The sequence below is a fragment of the Labrus mixtus genome, chromosome 12 (assembly GCF_963584025.1).
Source record: "Labrus mixtus chromosome 12, fLabMix1.1, whole genome shotgun sequence".
Lineage (NCBI taxonomy): Eukaryota > Metazoa > Chordata > Actinopteri > Labriformes > Labridae > Labrus > Labrus mixtus.
In genome coordinates, this window is record NC_083623.1 from 14,887,031 (window position 1) to 14,902,030 (window position 15,000).

General features: G+C 39.8%; 2 protein-coding genes across 3 annotated transcripts in view; one reads left to right on the top strand and one right to left on the bottom strand.

The window, feature by feature from the left end:
* Positions 1-15,000, top strand: part of LOC132985078 (alpha-N-acetylgalactosaminidase-like) — a 423,896-nt gene that overhangs the window by 51,001 nt on the left and 357,895 nt on the right. The window lies entirely within an intron of this gene.
* Positions 9,179-10,832, bottom strand: tcf21 (transcription factor 21). Its single transcript, XM_061052192.1, has 2 exons — positions 10,295-10,832; positions 9,179-9,619 (listed from the first exon to the last, which is right to left on the bottom strand). Exons 1-2 carry the CDS (start codon positions 10,715-10,717, stop codon positions 9,530-9,532), a joined length of 513 nt encoding a protein of 170 aa, XP_060908175.1. The 5' UTR covers positions 10,718-10,832; the 3' UTR covers positions 9,179-9,529.

The window sequence follows — 15,000 nt, forward strand, 5'->3', positions numbered from 1 at the left end:
GAACTCAACTTGTGTGGTCTATTGAAAGTGCATTATTCTCCTTATCATAAATATATCCCAGACCTCTCATTGTGTTCCTTTTCCTTTTGGAGTCACTCATCACATCAGTTTCTTTAAACCCATTAATTTGGCCAATAAATGTTTCTGTCTGCAACTCTTATAACTGGACGCTCAACAAAATACATTTTTAAAAAAACAGCAAGAAGAACTTTGAATTGAATGACCTGATGATATAAGATTGTACTCTGCTTTTTGTACACTTGAAATGTGGGATCAACAACTACAATTCTCAAAAGACATTTTGAGAGAAATGCAAATTTAATCTGAAAGACCACACAGCAGTTAATGTTGTTACTCCAGAAAAGTCAGCCCTTTTAGTGTTTGAACGTTTTATTGACTATATTGCATCATTGAAACAATAGAGTGGGAGACGTTTCTGAGTCCAAGCAGGGCTTATAAAGGCCTTTTCTGTAGTTTGGATTTTTGTTAATCAGTCTAAGAAAGAATCAATTACTAATGAAAGTATAGGTGACATTCTTGAGCTTTGAAATATTTCTATGCCTGTTTTAGTTTGTGAACACATATTTTGTGTTTTAAAACAGTTCCATTAATGTGTTGTCATTTGCTCATGTTGTGTGGTCTTTATTTTTCTCCTGTTTTTAAGCAGGAAGAATAAAGATGTGAGTGAATTTACATTGTGTCCCGTCTCTCACTTTCCTTCCATCCCTGTGTGTGTGTGTGTGTGTGCAGCTGTCATTGGAAGAAAAAGGCTGTCAAAAGTTGCGTCATTTTACTCACCAGATAAATCTGTCAAAATACAGGTGTGTGACTGTGTGTGAGACCATGACTGTATTTCGATTAAGTTTCATTGTGTCAAACTTGTATCTTGCATGCTTAACTCATTAAGAAATCAGGAGATTTTGGTGTCCCCTGTAACCTGTTACTGTCCAGTTTACATCGATTTCATTATAGCATTAACATTATACTATATTGAATTTTAAATCGTTCTGTTTTTCTGTCAAATTTTATATATTCTCATAACACATAACCCTATATTTCTTTGTAAACCTCTCTCTTCCTCTCCAATGGGACTCAATGTTTTCTTTCCTTGGTCCTGTCCATCTGCTTCCTATAACACCAGGGCAGTCTGATCTGGTTTGCAGAAACCCCCTCTGAAAAGTCAGACATTTATTCACGTACAACCAAAATAGTTCCTTTTTTTCCAGCAAAATAACCCCACTAAAACAACTGTCCCGTCTCTGTTTCAATAGGGTGGTCGAGTCTGGACCCAATTAAAACGGGGACCCCCTAAATTTCCTTCACACCCAGCTTGAGGAAGACCCCAGATTAGAGGAATATTTTCTTTATTGCCGACTTGACTTTTTTGCAGAATTCCATGGGATGATAATTGGGCCCATGTGTGCTCGGTATTCTGAGGTGTTCCCATTTTTTGGTGAATAAGAACGACTCGTTGTTACAGCCATCAGGGCGGGCATGGCTTTGACAAATCTGTTTTGTTTTTCTTTTTTCCTCCTCCTCTTCTTCAGGGGTTTTCACCGCAATCCTTGGAACGTTGTTTGGAATTAATCGAAAAAGGGGATTTTTTTTCTTCAAGTCTTTGGACAGATTTCCATCTGGGAAGAGGCAAAGGCTTAATTAAGATCAAATAAACAAAGTCACCTGTGAGTGATTTCAGTGCATAATGAGACACGTGTTAGCTGGTTGAAATGTGCACAGCCACAAGGCCGTACGTGCACTTACACACTTTCCTCCTGACTGGATGAGCACTAAAGCAGGTGTTTGTATCACTCCTTCAGTGACATCGTGCACATGCTGTATGCTTCCAAAAAACACACTGGAACACACTGTTGGTCCAAATAATGTGTGTGTATGAGAGTTCAACCGCTTTTATATTTTATACGCACACGCACACACACACACACACACACACACACACACACACACACACACACACACAGATTGAGGATTACCTTGGCCCCTCATAAACTCCATGACTCAACAGTGAGAGCTTGTGTTCTGCTCCCACATGCAGTGACCCATCATCATCCTGCTCCCCCTGGCTTTGTGAGTGCTCTGAATGAAAAGCTTCTTGTTAATAAACCCAGGACACTGCTTAGGTATCACACGTAGGTCTACTCTGTACAAATATGTGGAAGTTAAAAAAAGGCATCAGGACACTGTCTGAATCTGCTCCTCTCAGCTGACTGTCTGTGTCTGTGATGGTCTAAGGAGAACTGTGGGAGTCTGACTTTGATTCATGCCTTCCTAATAGTAATAGACCCGAATCCCCTAAAAACAACATGTGGATAATTCTTATGCACACACAGACACACTCTCATGGACATACACACTCCACATGCAGGTAATTGTGCCCACCTGGGAAAACATAATTTAGGCAGGCGCCCCTTCCTTCTGCTTACGCTCTTACAGCGTGGATGTTTGTGTGTGTGTGTGTGTGTGTGTGTGTGTGTGTGTGTGTGTGTGTGACCTCTTAAACTCATTGTATGTTTTTTGATCCCAAATTGCATGTGACTATCAACACTCCCTAAGCCCTAAACCGCCCAATTACAAAACTGAATTTTATTAGCTTAGCAGTTCAAGGCTCCAAGGGAAATAATCTTCTACTCTATGCAGGCTGAACAACCAATCATGTAGTAGTATAGTGATATGTGTCTGGTGCCTAATTTGATGTGTTGTTTTTTGTTTTTTTTGCCATGCTTTAAGACTCGGGTCACTTCCTGTTCGTCATCTTGAGCGCCAGCAGAATCCATACACATGGCTATTTTAGCTTGACAAAAACAGCACAACTGCAATGTTGTAAGTAAATTCATAATAATGGTATTGTTGCACTCACAAGTTAATGTTAAAAACTTTATTTGCATGGAAAACATTTTGAATTGTTGTAATAATTGTAATATTTGATTTACATTTATTTACACAGTAACTCTGTGCACTTCTTCCAAGAAAGAGTTAAGCTGGTTGGATAACATCAATTCCTCAATGTAGTGAAGACAACATATTGTGAAAAAGTTATTTCCAATAAAATTGAATTGAATTGTTGCATTGGCTTATTTTTCAAAATTGCTGCCTCTGTGGATAAACGCTAACGGTAGGTCAGCAAATTATGGCTAAAGCTGAACTGAACTTGCTAGCAAGGGAAGCTATCTGTATAAGCATCAACATTTAGCCAGATAGGTAGCACAGCGCTATAAGCTGGTGAAAAAAAAGTATGTCTCTGCAGTATTATTCAGAAATTTCACCCAAATGAGTAATGCTACTTCAACAGTTTGCCAAACTCGATGCACTGTGGATAGTGACAGAGTGAGTCACCGGGCAGGAAAACAAAAAGATCGTTTTTTTTGTGATTTAACTTTCGGTAACCTAATCACTAAACACAAACCATCAGGTGACAGTCATCCTGTTCATGTCAAATTCCTTTACAGTCTGCTGCATCTGAAGTACTTCAGGCTACATAAATCAGTGTGTGCGAGCAAGAGGTACTTATTGTTTTAGTTCCACTGGGAAATTTATAGCTTTTCACTGATGCCCTGTATAAAAGGAGAGGAATAGTTGAAAGCACTCATGCAGGGGTGGATAGTCATCTTTTCTACTTTAGTGCGTGTGTGTGTGTGTGTGTGTGTGTGTGTGTGTGTGAGTGTGTGTGTGTGTGTGTGTGTGTGTGTGTGTGTGTGTGTCTTTTTTTTGGGGGGGGAGGGTTATTAGATATAAGTTAAGTTTGGAAATATTGTAAAGCTTTTAGTTTAATATTTTCAAACGTCTACAATAGAAAGTTGGGATCCATAACTTCATAACTTGAAACGATCAGTGTTACACTCATGTATTTGGTCAATATGTATTGTTTCTTGTCTTAACTGACCCCCAGTCTTGGTAGGCTGGACGTGATTTTCTGAGACAAGTACAATACTAGAGCGAAAGGCTTCTTATTTCATACATGGCTGTAGCAATGACGTAAAGGCCAAAGGTCGCATGTCAGACACCTGCTGTGGCCCTTTTAATAATCACTAACTGGTGCCAACAATCACACTCTCCCTCTCCCTCTCTCTCTCTCGCTCTCTCTCTCTCTCACACACACACAAACAAACACACACACACGCACACACACACACACGCACACACACACACACACACACACACACACACACACACACACACTCACAGGAGTCAGCATGCCATTAAACATATAGGTGATCTGGGCAGGCCCCAGCTATCTTTGGCATCTCCTTTGCTGTGCCAGGCTGCCATGCCTTCTGACACAAACTGACACCAACACCAGCTGTTCTCTAGCCTCAGTCATGTTGTATATCTTACTATTTTTTAAAAGCACCATAAGCATGAAGGGGCATGGCCTTACATAACTTTATCGGACGCACTGATGTCAAGTGCTCAATATATGACAAGAGGCTAATGGGTCAAAGAAGTCTGCATTCTTTCACATAGATTTGAGTTTTGTAAAAGACGTTTCCTCACTTTTCCAATATCAATAGTATCCACTTGCTACTTTGTTACAAGATGGTTCTTAGTTCTTATTGCCTTTTTGACTGTCACTACTTATCACCAAAGGGGATCATCTGCTGCCATCTATTGGTTCAGATAGAAACTGTAAGCAGGTTCTTTAAAAATACGAGAAACACTATTTCTCCTTTAAGAACATAATTAAATAGGGGATGTTGAATATCTGGGTGGTATTTTGAAAAGCCACATATGGTCAATTATGAATGGACTTGAATTTGTAAAGCAAGTAGTATCAAGTCATCTGACTACTTAATGTTAATAATGTTACATTCACACCATATTCACACTGACGGCAGAGGATGCTCTGTACTGTAAAGCGCCCATCAGTAATGACCAATCCCATTTATACACACTCACATGGTGCTTCCTTAGCAGCAGAAGGAGTATTTGGGTTCAGTGTCTCGCTCAAGGACACTTCGAGGTGTGACTGAAGAAGCTGTGGATTGAACCCCTGACCTCACAGTTGAGAGTCGACATACTCTACCACTGAGTGGCTCAGCCGGGGCAGCTCATTGTGAATTCCATGTGCATCCATCATTCAATTAAATTGAATCCCTCCAACCACCCAACTAATAAAACAGCAAACTGGGACACATCAGTGTTGTGATGCTGCCATCTTCTGGTCAAAACATCAGGTCAAGTTTTCCAATTCAAGTCTGGCCTTGGTCAGAGGAAACAGTTATTTAGCAGTTTAAACTAACACACAGAAAGAGAGACAAGGAGCACCTACTTGCACTAAGTGCTGAAGCAGAACGGTTTAAAAACAAAAAGAGTAAAAATAAAACTTTTCAATTTTTTCCTAACAACCAGAATACTAGTCTAGTTTTTAATGAACACTGGGTTGATGTTTTCCTTATTTTTCTTCATACTTTTGCTGTTCTGGCTGTCTTAATCAAATGGAGACCAAGCTTCATAAACAGAAATCTGAACATTAGCCCAATGACTAAACCAGCTCTGATCCTGATATCTATAACGAGAAGAGAATATGGAGAGGGATGGTGTTGGAGCAGAAGGTGGATCTGATGAGCAGATAAGACTGATACAGTAAGCAGAAGTTTAATCTAATTGTTTATCGTGAGCTGGAACAGCTGAAGAGAGCTCACACTGCCATGAAGAAAATAATGAGAATTATTGAAAAAGTGACAAAATGAAGCAAGCGAAAATGGAGCTGAGGATTGATTTTCAAAAAAGACAAATTATTTTTTTGTCCATTGGAAGAAGCAGTGCTCCTGAATGTGAATTGATACTCTAATCTGAGCATTAAAGCATTTTATGCTGCTTTAACTAAATTAAAGGGCATGGGGTTGTACATTCTCCAACAGTGCTCAAGTTCATCAAGGTTTCAACATTGGTTAAGCCTACTGCCCACCCTTGGCCTCTTCATTCCACCTGTGGCAGCATGGAAGTGCAACTATTGCATCAATAAAATGTAATATAAATCGGGCATGGTGAGTACTTTGGCTACCTGTCAAATGTTTATTCCTCCCAGAAGTTATCAATAAGTATTAGTTCGATGATATTTGTAGCAATACACAAAAATGAATGACAGGAAAAATTAAAGTAAACATTCTCTGTTAGCGTTTTTTCATGAAGCTTTACTCTGTTTAAAATATTGGCACTTTGTTTTTTTATATAAAGATTGCAGCAAAGAAACATTATTTTCTGTTTTTCCGATTAGACATTTATTTTAGTTTTATAACTAATTTTCATTTCAGACTTAATTAAGTGTATTTTCCACAACACATATACAAAGATAGACTTCTACATAGGAAAAGTTTCACAGTACAGTAATTATATTGAAATTAACAAAATGCCAGGGATGCGTAGAGCTGATGGCCTTATTCAAAGATGTTACTAAAATGACTTTTTAATTTGTCCATAAGATGGCAGTGTTGAAACGTACAGATAGATGTGTTCAAGAGAGGCCTCGTTGGGCCTTTAAGGCTTGTAGTGAAGTTAGATGTACTGTATGTATGTAGTGATATAACACAAAAGATGATTTATGGGTTTTCTTTAGCAAGCTTTTAGATGTGTTCATAAAATCACTTCAAGCATATTTGAATATTGAAGTCTTGATTGGCTAATGGACTGTTCTAGAATACATATATTTATAGACAGCCGGAGATGTTGAAATTTAACTAAAGTATAAACTGCACAGATTTATACTGCATTATCAGAACCCCCTTTCAACAGTCAGGCTGATGTGGGCAGACTGGAAACATGATGGGATCAGCTGGAACTCGATGTGATTTCTTTCCTCCCTCCTTGGGCCTTTTTCACATCACAGTTTGGGCAGTGGTCCAACAAAACAATTAGCCAGTATGGGAATCCCGGCCCTACTCTCATACAGACCCCTCCCTCCCTCCTCTCTATCTCTCCTCCTCCAGCTTGCTCGCTCTCTGCAGCTGGCCCCAGGAGAGGGACGGCCTAGTTTATTTTCTCCACGGTGGTCCCTTTGAGGTGGCGGCGAGGCCCCTGGCTCACCACCACTGATGTATTAGGTGAGGGTCCTTGAAGAGATGTCGGTGAGACTCTTTTATTACTAAAGCACTCAATCTTATTGTTCATGCTGAAGGAGGTACTGTCCTTTTGCAGTGACTAGGTGAAGTAATGAGTGAGATGACAGTCAGCTAAATCCATCCTGCTAGACTCTGAAAGATGGTTCTCATGACAAATACAGTAAAATAGACATATTGGCCTTATCAATAATGCAAACATCTGCAAGACAACTTAGTAGACTTCTCAAAACTGAAAAATGCTTGTAATTTAACCTTAAGCTCACATTTTGTCTTGTGTTTCCCCAAAATGTGACCATGACAGTGTCATAATAAGCTTCTCTTTTTTGTGCTCACCATTAAGGTCATAGGATCATTTATTTATAAAACGCTCATTCAATTTGAACCAGTGACCCTTATGGTCCCCCATGCCATCCTTCACACTTACTTTAAAGCATGGGAGGCTGCCTATGTATCTGTGCTCCGAGTGAATGCAACATCTTTTCTGAGACCTGGGATGTGATTTGTGTTTTGTATAGTGTAAGATTTGTATGTTCTGCATCAACCCTTTTTTTTGTGAAATTGCTGAATAATAAGGCTATACATATTCTTCATATGCTACTGGATTGTATTGTGATTGTATTGTTTCTGAAAGCATGTAATGTTGCAGTGTCTATGAAATGTATAAACTCTAACCTGAATTGATTTAAAAAAAATAATCTATAAATATCATCAATCAAGTAGTCTTATCTTCAGTAAAACAGAATTAGCCTATTATTGGCTAAATGTACTCAAAGTAAGTAGGCCCACGTTCTCATAGGAAGTAGAATGGATGGAATCTGTGTTTGATAAACATTTTTTACAGATCAATCTTTAAGTAGTACTTAATGTTTAAATGCACACATGCACTACTATTAAGAGTGAAAAGCTGGTGGACTTAAGGTTTTAGTAATAACCAATAGCTACCTGTAGGCCTAATTGGTGGGCTTCCACTAAATTATAACAGAGAAGGAGTAATGTCCTACTCAAACACAAGTACATTTAGGGTACAATTGTGCTCATTTAAGTTGCCAGTAATGCAAATAGATGCTATTGTAACCTTAAAAAAGTAGGCTAGTAAAATGATTTCTTTAGGCTATTAGAGCAGGACAGTTAAAAGTAAGAGGCGTTTGAGGGGTTGCATTTATGCAGGGCCTACCAGTGAGGATAAACATAAAGGGATTCCGTGTAAAAAAAAGAAAGGTGATTTACTATGTGAACACATCTGCAGCAGCATCCCTCTTTACACAGAAAGAGAGAGGGGGGAGGGGGGGGGGGTGTTTCAGACGGCATAAATAACTGTCCGCATAATGTAAACACAGCGGTCATAACCCGAGAGAATTACAACTACGTCTGTGGGCGGGATTACAGCAAAGCGTAGGCCTATAGGTTTTCTAAAACCTCTAAGAAATGTCTAGGTGATCTCTGACCCCCGGCAAGTCGTTTCATCCACCATTCTGATTGGCTGTTTTTTTAATAGTCTATCCAACCAGTGATCTCGGTTGGGTGCGTGATGGTTAATTAGTCAAAATGTTATCATGCTACCATGCACAATGACACTCAAATTGGAGTGATTTCTTGCTGAAATGAACTAGGTCGTGCTGTTTACTTAGAATCACGTCATTTTGGATTTAGCCTATATAAGGGTTTATAGGCTAAAGGCTACTATCTCTGATGGCCTATTAATTTAGCCTATAGGCCTACGAAATGAACAAACTATAGTAGGATAATTTATTAATCCCGTAATTTAGGCCTAGCACATTTTCGTTTCCCTCGTCGTTAATTTATCTTTGGTAGGCTATTGGCAGGAAGATAAACTGAAGCTTGACTTGTTTAAACTACAAGCGCATGAACTGCTTTTAGAGTCCCAAATAATCTTTGAAGGCAACAGTTTGTTTATGTAATGACAACCACGTCCACACTTATCTTCTAGAAACAACAGAGAGACACTTATCTGCTCTGACGCTTCGGTGGTGCTCACGTTCAGCTCTTCTGAAGGAGGGCAGTGATAACGAAGGTGAACAGGTCAAAGCATTGGCCCACACACGGAATCAAAACTGAATTATAAAAATAATACACATAGCCTAGTGTAAATGTTATACAAATATATTTGATATAGCCTTCACATAAGCTGTACAACAGTAGACATCCATCATAAGGCAACCACCAAAACCTGCATGAGTAAAAATGCATCTGCAAAGTAGCCTATAAAAAAAATGCAATAAGGGCTATAAAAGAACGCAAATGATCTTTGAACCAGCAAAGACAACATTGGTGACAATAAAAACATTTAAATAAAAGTGTACAGGAACGAAGGAGAGATGAAACTCCCCGTTATTCCCACTCAAAGTCTGCGGAGATGAGGGCATTTCAGTCTTATTCTTTCTTATTTTGAAAATCATTGGTCCATTAAAAACAATAGAGTTGTCAGTGTGGTTTCGTCAGGACGCTGTTGTTCCACATAACCTTGTTGTGTTCAGCATCTCCTTCAAATCGGTCTCCGGCTTCCCTGCAACCATGAAAGGCCACGTCTGCGGAGAAAAACACACCAATTAGAGCTTTAAAAAAAAGATCTGAAATCGAAATCAAATGAATTAACAGACAGATGCCTAATCATTTGACATTTGCAGTGACCAGGTTAGGCATTGGATTCTCAGAAGTTTATGCATTCAATTTTCTTTTTTTCTCCTACAATTTAAATATTTAATAGGCTATCATACAATTCAACACTTACAACTTTAGCCCATCAAACGAAAAAAGTCTGCAATGATATTTCAAACATTAGCCTATAAAATTGATTTCTGGTCATAATTTAAGGCCAATTTTGCCTATTTATAAAGTATTTTCATTTTTTTGCAATTACAATTGATCTGCTTGATAAATGATAGGCCTTTTTGATTTTAAATTTGGATGATACGGCCATTGGTTTTGCTTTCCCTCTCTCATGCACCTGCGTCACCCAGCAAACCGCCTGAACTGTCACCTTGATGCCCAGCATGAATGAGGCCTAGCTCGTATTCTGTAAACCAGTTTCAACTCAAGAGACAGGCCTAAATTACAGTGGCGTTGCCTTATATAAAAACATTGGTTATAATATTTCTATATATCCCTATATGCCCTTTTAGAGCTCAGGCCGCACTTTCAAACTTTTCAATCAGACTTTTTTTTTTCTCTCAAAAGTTAAACATTCTTGTTCCCTCTCTCACCAGGTTAACAGGGTGGATAAATCCGTTCTCATATTTGTCGTTGGCCAGTATCTGCCGGAGGTGAGCGATGTAGCTGGACGCAAGGCGCAGCGTGTCAAGTTTGGAGAGCTTGGTGTCTGATGGTACCCAAGGCAGGGTCGTCTTCAGCCGGGAGAACGCTTTGGACAGGACGCGCATCCTTGCTCTCTCCCGTGCGTTCGCCGCGTTCCTCTGTCCGTGCTTGCCCTCCTGCAGAGCCACACCCTTGGGTGCAGTTTTCCGGGACGCAGTCTTCCTCTTTTTGCCCGGCGCATCGTTCGCGCACGTGCCCTCGCAGTTGGAGCTCTCCTCGGTGCTCTCGTTGGAGTCCTTCCCCGAGGAGCCGAACTTCAGGAGGCCGTCCAGGAGCTCGTCGTCGACATCACTAAGGGACCCGGTGGACATGGTGGACCGTCTCAAAACATCAGAGCAGGAAGGTAATGCTGGACAGACAGATGTGAACAGACGCGCGCCCTATGAATGTTTTCACGAGCTGCTAATTGTCCATGAACGGAGCAGAGAGGGACAGAGGTTTTATCTCCATGAAGAGAGAGGGCGTTACCTCCTGCTGGGAGGAGACACTGGTGCTGCTCTTACAGGCTTACAGAAATGCATAAGGAATCGTCTTGTATCTTTTGGACAACTTTAAAGAAAGGCTCAACTTAAAGCTGATAATAATGAACAACCTAACATAACCATATGGAATGGAGACAACATAGGTTAAATCATTATAGAATAAAAAACATGTTTCTTATATGCTATAGGTATATAGGCCTATACTTTTTTATTTATTAGGCTCTCATGTCTTTTACGTAAGCCCATTTTGGTTGACTCTAGAGTCTAGGCCTACCCAAAGGGAAATTACACATTCAAACGAGTTTAAGAAAACATATGACAGGAAGTATAATCAAAATCCCAACATATAAGGACCGGCCTAACTTTCAGCACATCATGCCATTTAACAGGATAAAGTGCAAGGACAGGGGGGTGTCACGTCTCAAATGGCAAGCTGGCGCCTTGGTCCCCTCTGATGTAATGGATACCCGGCACCCACAATCCCCTGTTTGGCCTTCCACATCATTCCACACTGATGCTCCATGCACCGGTCCACTCAGGGCTAAGTCCAAACAAAAAACGTCTCTGGAGCTGCTTTGGGAGGGAAATGCTTGCACCATGATAACTCTGATTAAAGTCATGTGCATCTTGCACTTTAAAAATAAAGAAATATATATATTGTTCAAATTGAGTGATGCTGCGAGAAATCTATGGTTTGAGTTTGAATGAAATTATGGGTGTGCATTGTGTGTGTGTGTGTGTGTGTGTGTGTGTGTGTGTGTGTGAGAGAGAGGGTGAACTCAACATTTTTGCCTGCACAGCTTAAGCGTGTGCAAGGATAAGAGGTGTGTCTCCAGAGAGCTGACCTTCAACCTCTTTGCTTCCGGTGCCACAGTTCTTCTAAACAAACAACCAGCACAACGTTAATACACTTGAATAGATACTATACAGAAACACACTTTCAGTTTGGGGCTGCAATTTGGATCCTTACAAAAATCTAAGATAAAAGAGAAACACAATTTAGAAAAGGGTTCCCAGGGCTGTTAAAACAACGAAAAGACAGAAATGGCACTATAATAAGAAGACAGAGAGGAAAAAAAGAGTGGATAGGTGCAGGGAATGGAGGGAGAGGAAAGAGAGGATGGAGGAGGATTAATCTCTTGGGTGGGCTGGAAATCAAAGCTCTTTGTGGAGAAGTAATAATAGAGTCTGTTAGATTAATGATCACCTCTGAGATACACCAGAGAGAGTCAGGGAGATGGAGATGAACTAAAATAGCTCATGAAACAGAGCACAGCCCTTTATCTCTGCCTGTGCATCAATAAAACAAAGTCTGATGTAATACTATCATAATATCATTTGTACTTGCATGGATTTAATTCTCCTGTGGTCTGCTCTACAAAATTACTGTCACTTGATAAAGAAACTGCATATCACCAGACCTCGTATTTTCTAACGGGCCTTTGTGTAATTGATAAAACAATGTGTGGGCAAATGTTTGGGAAATTTTTCAGGCGCTGTTTTTTCCCCTAAAGCTCAGTGACACACAGTGACACGAGGCAACAGGTGGGGAGGGGGCGAAGTGAGAAAGATGGGGTGAGAATAAGAAAAAGAGAAGGGTGGGGGGGGGGGGGCTCCGCAGTTATGGAGGGACAAGCTGCTAATTAGCCGGTTTGGGGTCAAAGGTTAGGCTGGTTGTGTGATGTCACCATGAAGGGACGGGATCCAGATGTTGCTCACAGGGCCACCGAGGGGGACACCTGATGCCCCGGGTCATTATCATTTCTCTCGCTGTCTCACACACACATGCATACAAAGCCCTCTGTGAAATGTGTAGAACAAGAGCATTTGTTGAGAATCGGAAGGTTTGCAATGAAAACATCTGATGGGAATTTCCTGAAGGTGAACAAAAAATATCTGTACTGACTAGACAACAGGGATTCGGTTAATTTGTGTTAGTCAAACTGAAATTAGTACGGTGCATGCTTTAACAAATTCACCAAAATGGTGAAATAAAAATCTTGTTTTCTGCAGTGACATCATCCTCTATGATTATAACGTACTTTAACTGATCGACACTGTCAGTGCTAAAGGTTTTGACTCGTTTAATTTCTGTATTAACACTTGCAATGATTTCCAAACACCACACAGGCAGTATATCAGACAGTACAGTAAACCAGAGGGTAATGTAGCCTACTGACTTCTGATGGTCCCAATATTACCTGTGGCTGAGTTTTGACAGACTGGATGTATGCCATCCCCAACATAGACCATCTGCCTTCTTTTGTGACAAACATTACACTTTGTCATGGAGCTATTAATATGTCCCAAGTTTTATAGACAACATCAACAAAAAGAGAAAAACTTGGAATGGAAATAAATGCTACTCTGAATGCTTGCCACACAACACAGTGTTTAATGCTGTAAATGCCATCTTAATTAGCCAAGGCCTTTTTTGGCTGCTTTTAAAGAAGAGACAAATGTTGTTTGAAACATTGAACTGGTTATCGAACCAGCATGTCATGTATAAACCTGACTGTAAGCCACGGAAAACACCCACCCCAGGGTTTTCTGCTAGAACGTCCAAAAATAGCTTCAATCCTTTTTAACATCCAAAGTAGGGTCCTTGCCATTAGTTTAAATATGTTAAATATAAAGGCTCAAGTCTAAGCACACCTTAAATGTAAAAACTGAAAACTCTACTCAGGTAAATGAACCCATCTGTCACATAATTACATTTTTAATTATCATGTAACTTCAGCAACTTTTGCACGACTCACCTCTGCACTGTTGTCTTATTGAGTCTTGTACATAGTCATTGCTATTTTGTGTTTATAGTTAATATTTAATGTTGTACTTTTGTACATAGAGAGCACAGTTCACTGTATTAAAATTCCTTGTGTGTGTACTTGGCAAATTAAGCTGATTCTAGTATCTGTCTCTGTCAAATAAACCATAAATGAATATAAAAGTTGAAAGTCACTGTCCTCTCTTTGACACCAGGTAGTTTCCCCAATTCAAAATATTTAAATGTGTTGATAAGGACTAAGATTCCCTTTTGCTTTTGTTATTTTCTATGAGTGGAGTAATCATTCTCACAGCCACATAACAATTAATCTTCTTCCTTCACTCATTTTTTCCAACCCTGAGAGACTCAACCGAAACATACAAGGAAATATGGAGACAATACATTATACATGGAGAAATGGATCACAATCTGAAGGAAAATATTATTTTATTTATTAGCAAAACATTCCACATTTTATTTTCCTGTAACATATTGTTTTTTAAACAAACCAAAAAAAAGACAGAAAGTACTTTTTTGGTGGCTTTAAAGAGCAGAATGAGAAACTGTAATCTCGGAGGGAGGCTTAGGGTGAGAAAAACATCATCCATCTATGTCTAAGCACTCCAGTTCCTTGTCCCTTATCACAACCATACTCCCCCAGCATACACACACACACACACACACACACACACACACACACACACACACACACACACACACACACACACACACACACACACACACACACACATTTGCACACATATGCACAAATTGCTTCCCCCTTAGTTCAAGTACCACCAGAAAAGAAAGAAAAATCAAAGTAAAATAATTGAAAGCAAGGTTGCAGAAAGTGCAAAGATACAGCAGGGAGTGGGGAGAGAGCTAAAAGGCTAAAGAATGTAGTGGACAAACTTGGCCATAAGAGAGAATTATGTCAATGTTTATGGGAGTAGAAATATCATATTTTATTTCAGAAAGACCACAATCCTTTGAAATTCAGTGACAGGCACATCCGGGGGGAGATAAACGGTGATGCTTCAGAATAAGACTGATATTCTGTCACAGTGTAGGTTAATGACCAGGAAGTCTTGTCCTTACAGTGTGAGGGAGTGTGAGTGTGGGTCTCTGGAATGTGCGCACACATGCACACTTAGTCGTATAAGTGTGTGAATATGGGGTAAATGTTTTGGGTTTCACGTTGTGTGTGACAAATTCATTTGAATGCTGTGTTGTATAAGTGAAGCAACTGACCATTTAAATGTTCCTTTACCCGCTTGATAGACCAATGAAGGAACAGAAACAATAGCCTGTTTTGTTGGAAAAAGCTCGGATGTTGTTTCTGTGC